The 21,390-nt window shown below is 49.4% G+C and overlaps 1 protein-coding gene across 8 annotated transcripts in view; it reads left to right on the plus strand.

Moving 5' to 3' along the window:
* The window catches only part of GOLGA7B (golgin A7 family member B), a 74,674-nt gene that overhangs the window by 23,272 nt on the left and 30,012 nt on the right, over positions 1-21,390 (plus strand). The window contains exons 3-8 of one of the 8 annotated variants that reach the window (XM_055560318.1): positions 3,738-3,863; positions 5,384-5,536; positions 5,630-5,731; positions 7,106-7,157; positions 7,527-7,591; positions 9,076-9,288. In XM_055560318.1, coding sequence (XP_055416293.1) covers positions 3,738-3,863; positions 5,384-5,536; positions 5,630-5,731; positions 7,106-7,157; positions 7,527-7,591; positions 9,076-9,192 — 615 coding nt within the window. In that variant the 3' untranslated portion in view covers positions 9,193-9,288. The other 7 variants (XR_008707086.1, XM_055560320.1, XM_055560319.1 and 4 more) reach the window with 7 other exon arrangements.

A 21,390-nucleotide genomic window follows, 5' to 3' on the forward strand; every position in this document is an offset into this window, starting at 1 on the left:
CAGCTTTCTGAAAGCTAAGTAGCTGGCAAGTGGCTTGGGCCCTGGTTCTAGCTCTGGCCCAATGGGCCCCACCCTGGGATTTTAGTTCAGAGGTCCTAAGCTGGCAGCTTTAGGGATGAATCTAGTTTACAGATGTGCCTTATTTGGTCTGCTCAATGCTTATAAATTTAAAAAATTCATTGGAAACATTTAAAAATCTGGATATCTGATATTAAGGAAATCTGAATTTATGTCTTCTCTTAAAAAATCAGAATTGTGGCAACCTGGGCACATATTCTCACATGGCAATGATCAGCTGCTTTCTTGAGATAGCACATGAGTTCTCTAATTAGTCACAGTCCCCAATACTTTTGCTACCTGATGTGAAGAGCCGACTCATTAGAAAACCCTGATGCTGGGAAAGATTGAAAGCAGGAGGAGAAGGGGGTGACAGAGGACCAGATGGTTGGATGGCATCACTGACTCAATGGACATGAGTTTGAGCAAGCTCTGGGAGATGGTGAAGGACAGGAAAGCTTGGCTTGCTGCAGTCCACGGGGCCGCAAAGAGCTGGACAAGACGGAGCAACTGGACAACAACCAGCTGACTCACTCACACGCTTAGTCCCTGAAAGCCTTTGCATTCCTAATCCCTTATAAGGCCTTAGAATGTCAGAGCTGGCAACAGCTTTAGTGATGATGTAGTTCCAACTTCTCAGTTTCAAGCTGAAGAAACAGAGGCCCAGAGAAGGAGAGACTTTCCCAGAATCATGTGGCCAGGACTGGCAAGCCAGTTTCTTGCTCCTTGGTCAGTGGGTTATTGACCCACCAGGGCTTTATGGCACTTCACAACCAAGCCACCATGGATGGAGAGACAGGAGACTGCCTTACCTTAGATCCTACTCTTCACCAACTGCAGATGATTTTATGATATGTGTGCTCTAAGTAGATCTGGGGAACTAGGGCTCTGGCATATAAAGTGTGTCTGATACCATCTTCTAGTAACTCCTCAAGACCCCACAAGCACTCTCCAGGTAGGGAAGAAGATCTCTAGTCACCCAAAGCCAGGATAGTGTTCTCAGGCTCAGGATATTGTTGGGTTTGGAAAGGGTATTGACCCTTCCTGCTCTGGCTACTTGAGAACCTGTGGATAAATGCCAAAAAGAAATGGGAATATATTATGCTAGGTAGTGCCCTAAAATCTTAAATGCTGTAATAAAATAGAGGTTTGTTTCTTGCTCAGGCCTGTGTTCCTGATCAGTCGGTGGCTCTCCTCCAAGCAGTGATTCAGGGACCCAGGTTCTCTTCAGCCTGTGGTCCCACTATCTTCAACACATGGTTCCCTTGGTTTCTGTGGACAGGGCAGATCACAGAGGAGGGGTGGTCTTTATGAGCCGAGCCTATACATGACGTTCATCATTCCCACTCACATTCTGTTGAGTCATATGGCCACACTTAACTGAAAAGAAGGCTGAGAACTAATCTAGCTGTGTGCCTAAGAGGAAGGAGTCAACAGCTCCTTGTCTAGAGTCAACAGCTCACCAGTCACTAGAGACATACGCACCTTCATGGTAGCACACGGTGTGTTTGGGCACAGACAAAGGGGGATATTGGAAGGGAGGAAGCCGAGCCCATTTCAGAATGACTGAAGCACTGTTCTTTCCCTTTCTATTCTCACCATAATTTTTCTTAACTTAGACCCACTTTAGTTTCCCCCTGAACTACTACAAAGATAGTCATCCCTCCAACTGGCCCCCACCCCAGTCATGCCTGCTTCAGTGCACCACTCACAAAGCTGCCAGAATGACCCTTCTGGGGCCAGGGCACTCCATCTTCAAGGTTGACAGGCTCATGCAGTTGGTTGAGAAGGGTGGAGGAAGGTCACATGCCCTTCTCTTTTGAAAACACAACCATGTGAAACCTTAACTAAACAGAGCAGAAGCACTGATGAACTTATTTATGTTACCAAAGCATTCTTTATTTTTCAAAGTTATCATAGGGTCCTGCTAAAAGTCAAGAGACTCTCAATTAAAACCTTGATTAGGGGCATCAAGGACTATCAAGACTATAGGAGCACTTGTACATTATTTCATCTGATCACAATACTTTGGCATCACACTCTTAAATAGAGCAAAATTCACTAGGATTTAGGAAAATTTCATTTGCAGTCTCTGCTTTTGTACCATCCCAGGCCCTGGATCTGCTCCTACTACCATACTGACAACCTTTTTCTTGTTACTTATTCTTCCCCAGTTCTTAAGCAAGTGTATCTTCTATCAGAAATCATCCCCTCCAGTAGAAACTTGTCAAGCCCTTTGTGATCTACCCCTTGCCTCCTCTATACTCTCTTCATCTACTGCTTTTATCTGATCTGCAAACCAGTCCATTCTTGCTGAAATCTGCCTCCAGTCATTGCAGCAGAACTTGTTCTCCGCTGTCTCTCTCACTTTGCACAGGCTTCTCCCTCTGGGTTGCCTCCCCCCCCCCCCCCCCCGCCCCCGCAGCCCCCTGCCAACCCCCTACTACTGGTAGCTCCTTTATGACTCCGCACAGACCTCAGGAAGCCTTTTCTGAGCAAGCATTTCTGGGTAAGATGCTACTTCTCTGTAGCATTTATCACAGTCTGATTCATTATATATTTACTTGTCTTCCTCCCTGGAGCTCATGACTGTCTTTTGCTCAGCATCCCCAGAGCCTGGCAATAGTAGGGACTCAATAAATGAAAGCCGAGTGACTGAATGGATTCACCTTAATTATACAGGATGAACTGGCTGTGTTCAGTCTGCCTTTGGGGCTTGGGCTCCACGTAGTTCTAATGTCTGACATATTTCACCCAATGGGTTGCTTGTCTCAAATGTGGGTGATGGAGGCTAGAAGTGCAAAAAAGAGGCTCTGTTCTTCTGTGGAACTGAGCCCACTCCCCCCCTAGACTCTACAGTCTGTGTCAATGCCAAGTCCTCAGGTGTGAACAAGGGACCAAAGTCCCTCCACTCCTTCCTGCCTGGGCAGGAGACTTCTTCAGTTTCTGGCCTTGGCCCACTTCATCCACAGATTTCTCTGGGGAATTTCAGTGTCTGTGGGGCCCCCTTCATTCCTGTGATGAGAAGTGCTGGACATGGAAATGATCTGTGGTATTTCTGACCTTGGTCATAACTTGGCCTGAACCCCAGTCTCCCTCTGAGTTCATGGGTACATCCTCTCTTCCTCTGCCCCATGTGCTCCCCTTCCCCAGTAAAGTGCTGTCAGCCCCACTTGAGGCGTCAGTCTTATTCAGTGCTGGGGTCTCCAAGCCAAGGCCTGACAAGTTGTGAATGTTTGAAACTTGTTGAATGAATGAGAGAGTGAAAGGCCCTTCCATGGGCATGTGCATGTGTGTGTGTGTGTGTGTGTGTGTGTGAAAAAGAGAGACCGAGAGAGAAGAGGATCTGGGCGAGCCTCAGGAAATGTTTTCTTTTCATTACAATTTGTTCCTGGCTCTGTTGGTGGTTCTAGAACCTCTTATTTTGGCTCAACTTTGGCCCTGCTTCAGGCTTTTTGAGGATGTTTCTGGGATAGCTGGAGGCATCCTCTGGGTAATCTTGATAGGCTTGCTTCCCATGGCCTTCCTTGAACACTTGTAGGGTGGACAACTTGTCCTGGTTTCCTGAAAACTTTCCTGGTTTTAGCTATGAAAGGCCCACACCCTAATAAACCACTCAGCCTTGGACAAACCTAGAAGGAAGATCACCTTGAGTTCATGTCTCCTGATCAATTCCCAAGGTCCACAATCTGCAGGAGCTCCGGCGAAGTGCCTCGCTGGCCACCAAGGTCTTTATCCAGAGAGACTACAGCGATGGGACCATCTGCCAGTTCCAGACCAAGTTCCCCCCAGAGTTGGACAGTCGGGTAAGGATGTCTTTCCCTGAATTTGGGACACAGACCATGATGGAACTGAGGGGCTTATTAGAATATTTATCTTTTTCTAGGATAAAAATAGTATAGGAAACAACTTGCTCAGCTGCTTCATGTGGAAGAACTAAAGCATTTTGCCTCACTGTCGCCTCCTAGAAAATTAGAACTGAAAAAAAAAAAAATTCAGAGATTTTTCTAGTTCAGTGGTTCTCAAATTTCAGAGAATCACCTAGGGAGCTTGTCAAACAAACAGGAATTCCTGAGTCTTATTGGATAGTATCAGATGTCATCAGAGATGCTGACTCAGCTGCAGGATTAGGTTCAGGAATCTCTTTTTAGAAGCACTTCTCAACTCCAGCTGTGCATTAGAATTTCCTGGGGAGCTTAAAAGAATTCTGATGCTCAGACCACACCCAACATCAATCAAATCAGAGTGTCTGGGGCTGGGGCCCAGGTATCAGCATTGCTTTAAATTTCCCCAGATGGTTCCAATGTGCAGCTGGGCTGAGGATCTTAATTTTTAATGAGAAAGCCGCAGGCGATATGGCACCGGGTGATTATGGATCCCACTTTGAGAATCTCTGGTCTCCTAGTGCGGTGCTTCTCATGATTGGCTGCCCATTAGAACCACCTGGGAGCTTTTGAAAAAAATTGCAGGTGTCAGCTTAGGTAGACTAAGATAGTGGTGGTCTTGGCTGCTCTGAACCACGCTCCCCCTTCCCAGACCATTTGAATCAGAATCTCTTGGAGGCAAGACCTGGGTATGCCTACGTTTTAAAATCTCTTCAGGAGATTTTAGTGTGCACCAGAATTGAGAACCGCTAAGCCCTTGAACCAAAACTGTGGCCTGTGCACAGGCAACATCCTGTCTCCTGGAAACAGCATCTCAGGCTCCACCCTGGATCTACTGACTCATAATCTGCATTTTAAGATCCCGAGGTTATTCATACATGCATTAAAGTTGGAGAAGCATTGCTCTAGTTGGTCCTCTCCTTTAAGAGAGAAAGCTCAGGCCAGGAAGAGGAAGTGATGTACCAAATGGACTGAGCGCCAGAAAGGCCTTGACGTCCGACTCTGCTTTTTCACAGGACTCTTGTTTCCTTATGGACACAGTTGCATCCATAGTGGATACAGATAGAATTGGGTGCTCAGGTTGATCAGAGTCCTGGCAGGGAGAGCATAGAGAGCTGATCCACTGCAGAAAATGTTCACCTCTTGGATTTCATGAGAGTTTTCTGTTTTCAAGTGAGGACAAGTCGTCATTTTTGTTTCCATTTTATAGATGTGGAAACTGAGGCTAGAGTAGTTAAATCATTAGCTCAAGGTCATGCAGTTAGTTGATAGCCAAGTCTGGACTGGACCCCCAGGCTTCTGACTTCCTGTCCAGTGCTCCATGGGCATCTCTCTGGTCTTGCCTGTGTGCCCACAACCCCCACATTGGTGAGGCCCCAGCACGGCAACCACACTCCAGGGAGGCTGACCTGGTGCTGCTCCCTGTCTCTCTCTCCCTCCAGATCGAGCGGCAGCTCTTTGAGGAGACTGTGAAGACCCTCAACAGCTTCTACGCAGAGGCCGAGAAGATTGGGGGCAGCTCTTACCTCGAGGGCTGCCTGGCCTGTGCCACGGCCTACTTCATCTTCCTCTGCATGGAGACCCACTATGAGAAGGTGGCTATTCCCCCACGGCCCCACATTTCCTCCCCCCTGGGGCTCTGGTGCCTCAGCCTCAGCCTCAGCCTCAATGGGCCCCTCTCCTCACAGGTTCTCAAGAAGATCTCCCGCTACATCCAGGAGCAGAATGAGAAGGTCTTTGCCCCCCGAGGCCTCCTGCTTACAGACCCCGTGGAGCGTGGGATGAGAGTTGTATCCTTTCTGGCTGTTCCATTCGAAGGCACCCAGCTTCAGCCAGCAGAAGCCCCGGGGAGGCTGCCAGGAAACTGGACCACCCTAGGGGACTCTGCTCAGGGATTTCTTAGGGTTCCCCATATCCCTGATCATTGACCTTCCTCTCCCACTATAAGTTAGTGCTATTTGTAAATTTTAGGCTTTGCTTTTATTGAGCTGCATTTAATCAGTGCGTGTGTGCATGCTAAGTCACTTCAGTCATGTCCGACTCTTTGCAACCCTATGTACTGGAGCCTGCCAGGCTCCTCTGTCCATGGGATTCTCCAGGCAAGAATACTGGAGTGGGTTGCCATGCCCTTCTACAGGGGTCTTCCCGACCCAGGGATTGAAACTGCATCTCTTACATCTTCTGCCTTGGCAGGCGGGTTCTTTACCACTAGTGCCACTTGGGAAGCCTGCATTTAACCAGTGGTTAATATCAATACATGCCAGATGTCACAGTAAGCGCTTTGAAAATATGAATTCCTGTACTTCTCATACAACCCCTGTAAAATGGGTAACTCTTCTTATTGCCTTTGTAGTGGACCCTGACTCAGAGCCGTCCAGCCAGCGACCACCAGAGCCAAGATCTGAGCCCAGGCCCACTCTTCACTGCCCTTGCATTTAACCCTCATTGAAGCCTATGTGGTAGGTCCCCTTGTACCCCTTTCACAGATGAGAAGATGGAGGTCTTGGTGGGAGACCGGCCCTCGAGTGTGTTATAGGTCTACCCACTCCTCCTGATCAAGGTATACATACATCCCCCCCATCCCCGGTCAGCAGCAGATAGTAGAATTCTTAAAAATAACATTTACTGGTAAAGAAAACACAAATCCCAGGGAATCTCATGCTTACAAAGCCCAAGGAGAGGCGCTTCTTGTCATCGAGCCTTTACTATGTGCCAGGTATTGTGTTTAGTCCTTTACATGCTTTATTTCATTTAATTCTTTCAATAACTCCAAGATTCTATTATTATCCCCATTTTACAGATCAGATAACAGATGGTAACAAGTGAGGTGATTGGTCAAAAGTCACATAGCTGAGATTGGGTATGGGGACATTTGAACTCAGGACAGCCAAGTCCTCACACCTGTTCAATCACACCCACTACATTGGGTACATCGCGTGCTGGGATACAAAGATTAGACTCGCTAGAATTTAAGCGCGGGTCCTGGCTGTGCGCAGGCGCCTTTGAGCCGAGCCAGCGCAGGTGAGAGGAGGGGTTTGGGTGTGGCTCTCAGGCGTCCGCGTCCTGCCTGTCTGGGAAGCAGCAGCAGCTCGGCCTCGAGCTTCCCTGCTGACCTCCATCAGCCGGTTCCCTTCGGCTTGCACCCTTCCTTAACGCCCGCCCAGATCGAGATCTCCATCTACGAGGACCGGTGCAGCAGCGGCAGCTCGAGCAGCGGTAGCAGCAGCGGCAGCGGCAGCAGCAGTGGTGGGGGCGGTGGGGCGGGGGGCCGGTGACTGGCCGAGAGTCCCTGCAGGGAGGTGTACGGCTGGACTGAGGGCCTCGCAGACCTGAGGCGGCTGCGCTACCAGAGCACCCGCTTCTGAGTCATTCTCTGGGCCCATCTCCTGCCCAGGGCGGGAAGGAGGGTGACCCGCCCAGTGTCGCCCGCGGGCCATCAGCCGGCGCCCCTTGCCCACTGGCAGGACGGTCCACTTCCTGACTTGGCTTTTATCCGACGGGGCTGGTCTGGGTCACGCGGAGGCAGGTCTTCCACGGGGTGGGGGTGGGGACAACACTGATTGGACAAACCCCTTTCTTCCGCAGCTTCCCTCCCGACACCCCCTGAAAAGGATCCAAGCCCGTCAAATAGAGAATTCCCATCCTGCATGGTACTTGACTCCAAATCCCACATCCACCAGGACTCCCTTCCTCGGGGTCCCACGCCCCGAGGCTGTCTCCCAGTGTGTATGCTTTCTGATGCCACCACGGGGCCTCTGCCTGTCTGTGATCCTGCCTCCACTGATTCAAGGTCTGGGGAGACGGGAGTGGTCAGCCCCCTCCTGACCTCTTCTAGACTCCTGGCATCCCTGTCCTCCACCCAGAGCCAGGAGGTCATCTTGGACTTACTCAGAAGTGTCCAGCTACTGCGACTTGGCAGCCCAGGTGCTGGTGGAGGTGGGGCACATGGCCTGGCCTCTGGAAGGTTGTATGGGGGTCCAGAGAGATGCTTCATGGAGAGATGTAGCCTTGGGGGGCTTGAACCTCCAAAACGGGAGCCAACTTCCTGAGATTAGAATGTGCCTGTGTGTGAGAATGAGTGTGTGTGCGTGCAGGCACATGTGTATGTGCACATATGTGCGTGCCCTGTGTGCACGAATGCACCTGAGTGTAGGTATGTGTGAGGACATGTGTGTGCATGAGTGTACTGTGAGTGCCTGTGTGTGACTGCCCTCGTGTATGTGTACACATGTGTGCATACAGGTGTGTGAATGCACTTGTATGTTGCCCTTGGCTACTGGGCCGATGTCTGCCCCTCTCTGCATCTTGTCTTATCTTTGTGTGCCATGGTCTGGCTGCTTCCCTGGGTGGGTCCAGCCTGTCCTCTTGTAAATAAATGTCCTGACATCCCTTGTCTCTTGCTTGGCTGCCAGCTAGGCTCTTCTTCTTGGTCTCTCCCCCACTGGCACGTTTCTCCCCACCGTCTGACTGTACTGTATACATTCTAACGAAAGCATTGGGGTTCTAGGAGAGTTGAGCCAACCTTCCAGGGCCTTCTGTGCCCCACTTCAGGTCCCTCATAACAAGGCAACAGGGCCCTGGGCACTGCGTACTCAGGGGGTCTCCGAGGCTGTGTGAGACATCCTTGGAAGGCCAACGGGGCTGCCAATCTGCAGGGGAAAAGGCAAATTTCTTTCTTGAAAGAGGGGTGTCCAGCCAGTGAGGCCCTGAGTGCCAAGGCCCAGCAGCCCCTCCCTGGTGTCTGGAGATGGACAGAAGCAGGCTGCCTGTCTTGGCCGGCAGGAGGTGCTAGAGGGGATATGAGAGACCAGTCACTGCAGGTAGCTTTCTGGAACCAAAGAGGGGCCTGACTTTCTTTTGGATGCAGGAGGAGTATATAGGAAGGGTTCAGAGAGCTGGCAAGGGCGGCCCAGCCCCTGAGCCTCAGTGGGTCCTGGTCCAAGTGTTCCCTGGGTGAGCTGCAGCCCACTTATCTCCACCACAGTCCCCTTCCTTCTGAATCTGGCCTGTGTCCACCCTGGCCCTCCGCATGGCTGGGGCCGACCTGTGGGGTGAATGATGCATCTCTTGTGGGATGGCTGGGCGCTGGCTGTGGGGTGGCCTTTCATCTTATTGTTTCTTTTTCCAATAAAAGGACTTGCCCAGCTTGAGGTTCTCTGCTGCTTCTCTCCCTCCTCGGCAATGGGGGGCCAGATCTATGCCCCAGGATCATGGTGAGGGGATGCTTAGTGACCCACCCACCTCCTGCTGAGGAGACAGGGCCAAGTGTGTTTCTGAAGAGGCAGCACCCGGACATGGAAGAATGGACAATGTCTTCTTTGAGTTTGTAGTCTGGTGGGGAGGCAGACACTCCTCATCTCTAATCTGGAGCTTTTATTTGGCCCTCGGATCCTTAGGTTGGGGGAACAGGTTGAACTGAAACCAGGTCAAAATCAAGTCATGAATTAATTAGATAAATACCTATGTCTTGAGCTCATATCTGTTAGGGGTTGGATCATACAGGTCACTCCATTCTAAAGAAAAGTATGTGGGTGTTGGAATCTAGCAGAGGTGTGTCTTGGCTCTTATAAAACTAAATAACATGTAATGAGCACTCAGTGTGTGCCAGATACTTTGCTAAACCCGTAGGGCACAGGTGTGGGAGGGGATTTAAAGATCATCTGAATGAGGCAGAATGGAGGCCCAGAGAGGGTGAGTGACTTGTCTCTGGTCACACAGCTGGTTGACGATAGTGAATAGGACCAGGTTTCTATCCAAGGTCTGACCCAGTGCTCACTCCAAGCCCGTGGGGATGACACCCAAGTGGAAGTTGTCTGAAGCTGCAGGGTGGCTGGGGTCACACATTCAGGTCTGTGGGCCAAGAGAGGATCCCACCAGATTGTGGGGACAATGGTTATACCTCTGGGTGGGGGTTTGGGGAGCGCCCTGTGTGGCTTCCCCACTTATATTTTCTGCTCCTAAGAGGCAGCTGGACTCGCTGCCTCTGCTCAGATCTGGGATGTGTGCAGGTTGTCACCATGGAGTCTGTTCTTTAACATGTGGGTAGGTTCATTTTGCCCTGTTTGCAACTTTATTAGCGGTAGTAATATAAACAATAGTAGCTAACATTTATTTAGCACTGACAATGGCACCCCACTCCAGTACTCTTGCCTGGAAAATCCCATGGACAGAGAAGCCTGGTGGGCTGCAGTCCATGGGGTCGCTAAGAGTCGGACACGACTGAGCGACTTCACTTTCACTTTTCACTTTCATGCATTGGAGGAGGAAATCGCAACCCACTCCAGTGTTCTTGCCTGGAGAATCCCAGGGACGGCGGGGCCTGGTGGGCTGCCGTCTATGGGGTTGCACAGAGTCGGACACAACTGAAGCGACTTAGCAGCAGCAGCAGCATCATGTGCCAGGCCCTAGGTTAAGACTCTACATAATTCATCATTCAGTCCTCACAATAACCTTATTCCCACTTTACAGATAAAGAGACTGAGGCTCACAGAAGTTAAGTAACTTGCCCCAGATCACACAACTAGAATGCAGCTGAGCCTGGCTTTGAATCCAGACAGTCTGACTCCATAAACTGTGGGGAAGACGATACCAGCTTCGGAGACCCCCTTGGCCATCCTAGGCTCAGAGGGAGGGCTGGTACCTCCAAGCCAAGGGTATCACGGGAGTGTGGGTGGTTGGGCTTCTCACGGACCTTCGGGCTCACATGTGAAGCTGCCTCGGGGCAGCTTGGTGGAGGGCAGTTGGGGGGAGAGGTTGATTGAGGTGTGGCTTCTCAGACTGGCGTGTCTCTGCTGCCTCAGTTATGGAGAAAGTGGCCTCTCTCTTGGGTTCAGTGGTAGCCACATCTCCTCTGCAACACTTGCCAGCCAGAGACAGGCCCCATCTGGTGCCAGAAAACACAGGAACCCCCAGGCAGCTCTGGGCTGCTGCTCCCCTCCACTGCCTCCTAAGCCCGCTTTCTGGCTTCTTTTAGCCAAAGGCAGGGGGTATGTAAAACCGCAGGGTTTACAGAAGCTCCTGGTGCCACCGAGCGGTGGCATCTTGCATTGCACCCCCAGATCAGAGCCGCCTGGGTCAGAGCATCTTAGCAGCTGGGAGACTTCTCTTGACCCCCAAACCAGCAGCTGCTCCTACCTGCAAGAACTTTTCTGTGACTTCCAGAGAGGTGCAGGGCAAAGATGGAGTCCAGTTGGTGGTGACTCTTTCTCCCTGTGGCCAACCCCTGGGGTGCTGCCTTTCTCCTGGGGGTCCTGCAGCCTGGGAAACCACACCTCCCAGATCTGGAAGGACTTATAGTGAGGAGGTGTCTGGCAGGAGGTGCCCACACCTGGTTGTGGCTTTATTGCTCACCATGGAGGAATGCAATGCACAGACTACCCCAAGTTAGACCTGAATCAGAGCTCTGGCTTCCTGACAATTCCCTCTGGGGGAGACCCCTGAAGCCTTGGTTTCCCCAGTTGTAAAATCAGAATACTAATATTTTATGGGATTGCCTAGACCAGTGCTGCTCATCCTTGATTGTAATTGAAATCACTTGGGAAGCAAGAAGACCTGCTGATGCTTGGTCCTATGCTCCGGGATTCTGATTTCATTGTTCTGGGGTGCAGCCTGGGCATCAGGGGTTTTAAAAGTTCCCCTGGAGTTTCTAGTGTGAAGGTTGAGAATCCCTGGATGGTACTTAGAGCCTATGAACTTTTCACAAGCCTCTGAAAATGTCTGAGACCTGAATGAAAAAGTTTGTTGGTTCCATGAATGCAGCCAGACACAAAATGAGTATGAACTCTATGATTGTACTTATAACACATTCTAATACAGGCAAAACTGGTCTATGGTGTTAGCAGTCAGCAGAGGGGCTGCTCTGGGGTGGGGGGCAGTGAGTGGAAGGGGGGGCTTCTGGGGAATCCTGATGAGCTTTCTCCAGCAGTTACACAGTTGTGCTCACTTTGAGAGTTCAACGAACTGTATACTTAAGATCTGCATATTTTCTATGGTGATGGACAGGGAAGCCTGGCATGCTGCTGTCCGTGGGGATGCAAAGGGTTGGATATGACTTAGCTACTAAAAAACAAATGAAATAGTTGAATGAAATTTATAAAGGAAGTTCATTGGCTCCAAAATAGGAAAAGAAAGCACAAAATTGAAATTAATGTTTTATTACATAGCTACAAAATGTAACACTATGTCAGACAGTCAACTGCAGTTTAACTCAACTCGTGTGTGTGTGTATGTGTGATTGTATGTGTGTGCATGTATGTGTTTATGTATGATTTAGTGTGGGTTGTGGATGTACATGAAAATGTTTGATACGATGAGGTTGTGGGGCCTTTAAAAGAGAAAGTCCTTGGTACCTAAGAAAATCTTCAAACAGCCTAGGTTTATGCCAGGAGCTCTTAAGCTTGACCCCCTGCCCCTGTGTGCAGAATGATGTACCTTTAACTGGGGAAGAGAGCCCACAGATTTTAGCAAATTCTCAAAGTGGGTATGTAACCATCCCCCAAATGCTAAGAACACCTGGTTTTGAGGAGCCAGAGAGAAACTGGCCATGGATGTGCCTGGCATGAAATAGGTGTCCTTTCCCTTATAGCTCAGTTGGTAAAGAATCCGCTTGCAATGCAGTTCGATTCCTGGGTTGGAAAGATCCGCTGGAGAAGGGATAGGCTAACCACTCCAGTATTCTTTGGCTTCCCTTGTGGCTCAGCTGGTAAGGAGTCTGGCTGCAATGAGGGAGACCTGGGTTTGATCCCTGGGTTGGGAAGTTCCCCTGGAGAAGGGACAGGCTACCCACTCCAGTATTCTGGCCTGGAGAATTCCATGGACTGTATAGTCCATGGGGTCGGTCGCAAAGAGTCAGACACGACTGAGCGACTTTTCACTTCACTTCACTTTCCTTCCCTCCTTTCAGAGCTCAGCCTTCCAATGTTTCCACAGGACCCTGCTCAGGTGACTTTGGGAGGATTTATTCTCCTGGCAGCGCTGAGGGCGGACTGTGCTGTGTTCACAGCTCTTCCCTAAGAGACCTGTCATTTCAGCAGCTGCCGGACAGCAGGACTTAGTGTCCCCGAGCTGCTGGGGACTCATGGTTACCATGGGGATGACTGAGGAGGTGGAAGTATTCAGAGGGAGTCAGAGGGCTGCAGCGGTCGGCACACTCCAGTCAATTACTTCGCCACACCCAGTCTCTCTTGTCCTTTGTAAACTGTGAGCATTGTGAGAAGGAATTTTGGTAAATGATAATCTGTTTCTCCAATGTAAGATATTGTTATTGTTGAAGTTTCACTAGGATCTCAGTACACCGTGGCCTCATGATATAGATTTATAGCCAGGTTTCAGATTCTTGCATAGAACAAACAAAAGGCAAGGGTTCATTGATTTCCTTGTGTATGCCAGGAACTCCTGTACATTATTATTCCATTTTGCTCTCTAACGCTCTTGGTGGGTGGTTATATTTGAATTCTAATTTTATAGATGAGGAAATTAGATGGTTAAGTAGCTTCACCAGCACCTACAGTTAGTGTCAGAGTGAAGACTTGAACCCGAGTCTCCGACCCCAAGTCCGCCTCTCCTGACACAGTGCATCACAGTCAGGCGAAAGGCTTCGTTCTGCCTGGATTGACTCATGAAGACAGATTCCAGACTCAGAGAGCAGCATGTGGGCAAATGCAGACACAGAAAAATTAGATTTGCAGGGGCGTGAAGGGGCTAGTTATTTTGGAGTAATTCAAGTTATTGATTTTTGTAATGGAAAAGTGATTGGAGACCGGCTACCACCTGAGAGCAGCGCCGAGCGAGGCCCCGGAAGGGGATATGTTATACACAGCTTACAAGACCTTGTGTGTGTGGTGATGGCCTTCCTCCTGCCCCAGCTCCTCAGCCAACTCTTGGTAGGTGGGAATCTTGTTTTACTCATTTCCACCACTTTCTCCCCCGACCCCAAGAGCCTGGGGTGCAGTGCCTCACCCTTGGCAGGTGAATGAGAAATGCTGCCCATCATGGGCTGCAGGAAGAGACAAGAATATGAAGACGTGAAATCCTCGGGCTCCTGGGGCAACATGCCACTGAGAATCAGCTTAGGCCACTGTAGGCAAAGGCAGGTATGGGATCACTCGGTTAAAGGGTGACCCTAGGCCATCCCCTGCACTGGGCAGCTTTCAGTAACGTTGCCCTGGCTGTGATCTTGTGGCTCTGCTCGTGATGATCTCCACCTGGGGGGAGGGGAGAAGAGGGGAGGGGGGAGGGGAGGAGAGAGGAGGGGGGAGGGGAGGAGAGAGGAGGGGGGAGGGGAGGAAGTATACATCCCGACCCCATTCAGCCCCTACCCAGCGTTCCTGCTGTTATTTTGAGGTGGGCAAATCCTTGTGGGGCTGACTGCTCTGCCTGGAAAGTCTGGCCCTGGGGCCCTAGAGGGTGAAATACCATGGGTGGATGGATAGATGGATGGATAAGTGGAAGGATACAGAGAAGTTATGTACAGAGAGATGACTGATGGATCAAAGGTGAGGGAGAGGGCTGTCTGGCTCGAGATGGATGCTCGCAGACTGTGGGGAGGCAGGTGGAATGGATGGGTACCGATCGGCCCTGTGCTCCCCAGTGCAGATCTAAATACAGGACAAGAGCTCTTCGAAGGAAAGGTGCTGTGTAACCCGGTCCCCAAATGAACTCTGCATTTGTAACTATGAGTGATGGTTGTGTCTCGTTGGGAAGGAGTCTTATAGGTCTAACATCGTCCCAGTTAATGACTTATGGATTGTTGTAAAATCAGGCACTGCTAGGAGTGAAGGCAGGAGGTTAAAGGACCTGGAACAGATTTCATAATAATACCTGCATTTTATCAGTCTGGGCGGTGTGTGCCTTACATGCTCCATCTTGATGAAGCTTCACAAAAGCTTTATGAGGTTGTTATATCTCCGTTTTCAGCAGATGAAGAAACTGAGTTTCAGATTCAAGCCGGAGTCCATCTGATCCCAGAGTCTCAGGGTAAATAGAGAATTTTAAGGATAGATGAGTGAAGTAAGTCAGTAAGAGAAAAACAAATACTGTATATTAATGGATATATATGGAATCTAGAAAGATGGTACTAATGAACCTGCAGGGCAGCAATGGAGATGCAGACATAGAGAACAGACTTATGGACCCAGGAAGCGGAGAGGAAGGAGAGAGTGGGATGAATGGAGATAGAAGAGTTGAAACATATACACTACCATATGTAAAACAGATAGTGGGAATTTGCTGTATGACTCAGGGAACTCAAATTGGGGCTCTGTGACAACCTAGAGGGGTGCGAAGGGGTGAGAGGTGGGAAGGAGGTTCAAGAGGGAGGGGACACGTGTGTACCTATGACTGATTCATTTTGATGTAATGGCAGCAACCAATGCAATATTGTAAAAAAATTATCCTTCAATTAAAAATAAGTAAATTTAAAAATAAATTTTAAATAAGTGGGCTGAGACAAGGAACTATATTTGATATCTTGTAATAACCAATAATTGAAAAGAATCTGAAACGTGTATAATGGAATCAATTTGCTGTACACCTGAAACACTAAATCAGCTATGGGCTGCGTGTTGTGCTTAGTTGCTCAGTTGTGTCCGATTCTTTGCGACCCCACGATCTGTAGCCCACCAGGCTCCTCTGTCCACGGGGATTCTCCAGGCAAGAATACTGGAGTGGATTGCCATGCTCTCCTCCAGGAGATCTTCCCAACCCAGGAATCGAACCCAGGCAAATTCTTTACTGTCCGAGCCACCAGGGAAACCCAAATCAGCTATACTTCCATAATAAATTAAAAAAAATTATATGTTAAAAAAAGGATAGATGGAAAGAAGGAGGGAGGGACGGAGGGCTACAGGAGTTTGGAATGAGCTCTGTAGGAAAGAATGTGGCCTTTGCAAACAGGACACCTTCAGCTTTGGGTGAGGCTTTGAGTCCTCCCAGCTTCCTTCTCCCCCTATCCTCCCTGCGTCTGCCTTCAAGGCTTGTGCATCTTGAGCCCGGGGGACGGATAGGCAGGGGAGGTATATGCAGGATTTGCCTTCCTGCCTTCAGCCTAAGTGTGTTCCTCTGCTTGTCCCCAGGAGCAGTTGGGAAACATTGGCTGTGCTTTTCTCCCTCCCTGGGAGCTCGGCACTCAGGTCTGGGCTGGGGAAGGAGAGTGAGCCCTTGGATCTTTTGAGGGGATGCGCTGAATGATTCTAGGGGAGAGATCCTGCATGGCTGCTCTGGGTCTGGCCAGGAAGAAGGATAATGAGCTACCTTTATAGGAATTATTCTGGGCCCCTTCTGGAAGGCAGGCAGGGGTCATAAGATTCTGGGCAGACATGCTGGCAGGATTTCTGTCCCCACCCTCATCTCTTATGCTCCTGATGCTGTCTCCAGCTTCTCTTGTCTCAGCTGAGTGGGACTCTGCTGCTAATCCCGCAGTTCCTGCATCCCAGCTGTGCTCCACCGCCCAATCACAGTGCCTGGGTTAACTTGGTGGGCGCTTCCCCCAACTCTGATTCTGTGTCAGCATCATAGGAAGGACAAGCACTGGCACCCATATTTCTGAAAATGCTTGATACAATTTTGCTTCTGAAATAGTTCACTTTTTCTGGAGAAGGAGGCAGAGAGAGAGGAGCCCCAGGCAGGAGTCAGATTCCTGGCTAGGCTGTGGTCCTCGGGAAAGTCACTGCTCCTTTTTGGGACTCCATTTACACATCTGAACATCACAACCTTCCCAGGTGGCTCAGTGGTAGAGTCCGCCTGCAATGCAGGAGACGCAGGAAAAGATTCCTGGGTCAGGAAGATCCCCTGGGGGAGGAAATGGCAACCTGCTTCAGTATTTTTCCCTGGAGAATCCCATGAACAGGGGAGCCTGGTGGTCTACAGTCCACGGGGTCGCAGAGTTGGACACTGCTTAGTTCACCATAGTTTATGACCATTCTCTTGGGGAATGACACCGTGTGAGAACTAAGTTGAACTTCTCAGCACAGCCCAGGCCCCAGGAAGGTTTGCTCTGCTTGCTCCCTCACGGCCATTTTCGGTCCTTGAGATCTCTCCCCTGCTAAGCTGTCAGCTCCCTGGGGAAGATGTCCTTCAAATCTCCCATACTGCAGGCTCCCAGTGACCTGGGCCAAGGCAGGCTATGCCAGGAGCCACGTGAGATTTGGTATTGAATAGATCCAGGATGTATCCTGAGCTTTGCTACTTAGTAATACTGATAACACTTCTAATTTACTGGGGGCTTACTATTAATAGGTGCCAAGCCCTATGTCAACTATTTTATATCCTCTTGTTTAATGTAATAACTTTGTGTGGTATGCATTATCCCCATTTTACAGATGAGAAAACTTAGGCTCAAAAACAGTTCACTGACTTCAAATGCCTTTTTCTCAGTGAGGCCCAACTAACCCACCCTATTTAGAATGGCAGTCTGCCTATCTCAGGACTCCCAACTTGCCTTAATGCTGCTTCCTTGTTCCCCTAACTTCTAACATATTATATACCTTATTACATTATTTAGTGCCTGCCGTATGTCACCAGGGCATTCAGGAATCTTGCCTGGTGATGTTCACTGATGTACATCCCAAGCCACTAGAACCACCACCTGGCACATAGTAGGTGTCTGATGAGTATATGCTGAGTGACAACTGGTTTAATAACTTTCCCAGGTGTCAGTTACTTAACTAGCCATATGACCTTGGATATCTTGTTTCTGATCCTCAGTTCCTTTGGTCGCAAAATAGAATAAAAGCATCTATCCCATAGGATGGGTGTGGGGATGAACGGAGACGCAGATGCACAGTTCTCAGCACAGAGCAGGCATTCTGTAAATGTTAGCTCTCTTCCCCGAGGAGGGTTATTTCTTCTTGCTTCTCATTGTTCTCTGATGGCCTACCCTTTGACCACTCTACTGTTCAACAGTGGTTTCTTCAGAGGACAAGTGCTGAAGGAGGGGTTGACATTACCTATGGAGTTAACCAGCCCCTGTTCTCTCACCCTCATCCCTCCTCCTTCTAGGATGTGCTCGTTGCTAAGGAGACGCAACATCAGCTCCTGACAGGATGTGGCTGGGGTCTGGTCCACACCGAAGGAGTGAGACTATGGCTGACCCCGGGGAGGGAGGGAAAGGGAGGAACGCGGCTTGCCTCAAGGGCTGAGAGTCTGGGTGGGGGTGTCATTTGGGAATCTGCTGGAAAAAAACTAGCTGGCTCCCTGAGAAAGATACGCGCTTGTCCTCCTGTCTCATGTGACTCTGGAATGATGACCAAGGGCCCTGTTTGCCGGCGGGAGTGGAAGCCCTGCTTAAGCTGCGGTCCAGTGCTGGTCAAGGTGTGATGCCCAGACCCTGGGAGGGGGCCATAGCAGCCAGAGTGACTCATAATCAAACTCCTGGCCCTCAGAATGGCACCTCCCCAGAGCAGGGCTGGTGGCTGAGCAGATGCTTGAAGAGGTCACATGGCTGATTGTGTGCCTGGTGAGGGGGCTCCACACAGGGAATGGCATTTCTTCTTGCAGGTTGAACGAGACTGTAAGGATGTTGTTTCAGATCCTGGGCCACCCCTACGGAATCCTTTCCATACCTTTTTTCCAAACCCTTCCTTGACCCTGGGCAGCAGGAGAGATCGTGCTTTTTAGTAACCAGTTGGCCAGCTCGAATGGAGAAGGAAGAGTGCCAGCTGAGGCCATACCACCCTGATGTAGTCCTGCCTCTGCCTGCCCCAATCGAGTGGCCCTGGACACAGCACTCAGCATCTCTGTAAGACTGGGACGACTATAGCACCTTCCTCTGGGGACTGTATGCAGATTCAACAAGCTGATTCTTGTAGAGTTCAGATCTGACCCAGAAATACCAAGCACTCACTAAATGAGGCTAGTATCGTCATTTTAGGTGGTACTTTCCTGGAAAGATCAGCTTCCCTGATGGCTCAGCAGGTAAAGAATCTGCCTGCAATGCAGGAGACACAGGAGACGGGGGTTCAATCCCTAGATGGGGAAGATCTCCTGGAGAAGGAAATGGCAATCCACTCCAGTATTCTTGCCTGGGAAATCCCATGGACAGAGGAGCCTGAGGGGCTACAGTCCAGCGGGTTGCAAAGAGTTGGACATGACTGAGCGACTAAGAGAGATTCTTCCTGGGAAGAGGAACATCCTTGGGCAGAGTAAAAATGGTATTATTATCATTATTTGTTTTTTCTTGAAAAATGGGAAGTTCTGGCTGAGCTGGCCCCTCTTCCTGCTCTGCTGGATGAGCCCCTTCAGTGCTTCAGCTCTCTATTTGCATAATCCTTTTTAGCCCCTGCCATTATTTGTAAGCTCCTGAAGGCATATGCTATTTTTGTTATAAACTCAGGCCCAGGAGAAGCCAACAAAAATGTCAGGAGCCTGAGTGGGGCTATCATCCAAAAAAAAAAAAAAAAAAAAAAGAGAGACTGAACTGTTCATGCTCAGAAGGCAAAGGGCTTCCCTGGTGGCTCAGATGGTAAAGAATCTGCCTGCAATGCAGGAGATGTGGGTTTGATCCCTGGGTCGGGAAGATCCCCTGCGGAAGGAATGGCTACCCACTCCAGTATTCTTGCCTGGAGAATCCCATGGACAAAGGAGCCTGGTGGGCCACAGTCCATACGTGACTAACACTTTCAGAAGGAATTGGGTGCCCAAGGGCCTCAGAGCAAGAGGAATTAAAAGGAAGAGGGACTCTGAGCCTGGGTGGTTCAGCACAGATCAGAAAATTTCTACACTGAGGCCCTGGGCTTGGAAGGTGCCCTTCTGGCCCACTGCGGGGGTGTTGTTATTTGGAGGCGGGTGAGGCTGAGTCGGTTCAGTACCTGCCTGTCCTCTGTATCTTTTCGCCTCCTGTTTCTTCTAACCCAAGCATCTTGGGGGCAGGGAACTTGACACCTTCAGAGGAGGGACCTTGTCACAGTACTCATGGGAGGGACCTAGTGCTCATCACACAGGAGGTTTTCAATAAATGATTCTGTTAGTCACTCAGTTGTGCCCAACTCTTTGTGACCCCATGGACTGCAGCCCACCAGGCTCCTCGGTCCATGGGATTTTCCAGGCAAGGATACTGGAGTGGTTTGCCATTTCCTTCTCCTACAATAAATGATTGTTCAATAAATACAGGAGTGAATGCAGAGAATTAGCTTTCTGGTACAGTGATCCAAGAACTTAGTTAGACTTTTTAGAAAGCCCCTCTGCGTCTGAGTCCCATTGCCATCCTGTGTACTGGGCTCCTCCATCTGGCTGGTGGGAGGCAATATGGGGACAGCAGCCGTGACACCTTTGGTTACAGCGCACTCCCAGAGCCTAGCGCAGTACCCAGCACATAATAGGTGCTCAACCAATATGTGTTGAAAGACTGAATGAACAGAAGAACGAATCTAATTCAGGGTGTGGATCTAATACCCTGGAGTCAGGATATTATAGTTGTGCTCTTAATAGCTGGAGGGATTTTGAACTCCTCTTTGTAACTCATCTGGCCCCATCCACCTAGTAGGGTAAGAACCACACAAATACACCCGGTTATATGAAACTCAATGTGCAGGAGTTCACGGTTGTTACTTGTAAGTCATCCTCTGAAGTCTGCTGTCACCTCAGCTCTCCTGATGTCCTTGTCAGCCTGTCACACTAGCTGTCTTAGCCCTTATTTCTCGTGCTGTGTGTGCAGGAAGTCAATGAACACCATTATCTTGTTATTTGCCATTGCATTTGGAACCATAGTCTCTATGGGTTTTGGGTTTTACTTATCTCCCTATCATAGACCCACTTGTTCGTCTCTAAAAAGGCAGCATCTTCCAGAATGACGAGGGAATTGTCTGAATGGTGACAGAGCTTTCTGTTACCCCCTCAACAAGACAGGGTGTGGCAGAGGGCTCCAGCCCTGGCTTGGGGACCAGCTGGCTCACGACCTTGGGCTGATCTTTTCATCTCCCCGAGTCTCATGTCTAGGGCCTGTTCAGATCTTTAATTCTGTGTCGACACACAGGAGAGCGCTTCCCAGAAGTGGAACGATTTTTAAGTGGGTGTATGCTTTTCTGTGAGATTGTAGCTGTTTTTATTTTAAAACTTTTCATTTTAGCTCCTGTTCCAAGTGTAAAAACAACACTAGCAATGAGGAATTAATATTTTGTGATTTATGGGGCATATAATTATTATATCAGAATATGGTAGTTTTTTGTTAGATATATTTTTTAAAGGGTTGGTGGCTTTCGTAAGAGTGATTTTATTATATCTTGAGGTGTGCCTTTTTTCCCAATCACATAAAGAATAGATCTGTGATTTATAAGGCTCCTGCACTACTGAAGCTAGTCATGAAAGTATTCTAAGGTGTTACATCATTACTAAAAGTGAGGCTTTCAGGAACTTCCAGGTTTCCAAGCATATTGCAGGAGAGACCAAACCATAACGTTCTTTCTAGAAATTAGGGTAATCTGACACTAGGCATGCCTATGTCCAGCCACATTTTCAG

The sequence above is a fragment of the Bubalus kerabau genome, chromosome 22 (genome assembly GCF_029407905.1).
Source record: "Bubalus kerabau isolate K-KA32 ecotype Philippines breed swamp buffalo chromosome 22, PCC_UOA_SB_1v2, whole genome shotgun sequence".
Classification (NCBI taxonomy): Eukaryota; Metazoa; Chordata; class Mammalia; order Artiodactyla; family Bovidae; genus Bubalus; species Bubalus kerabau.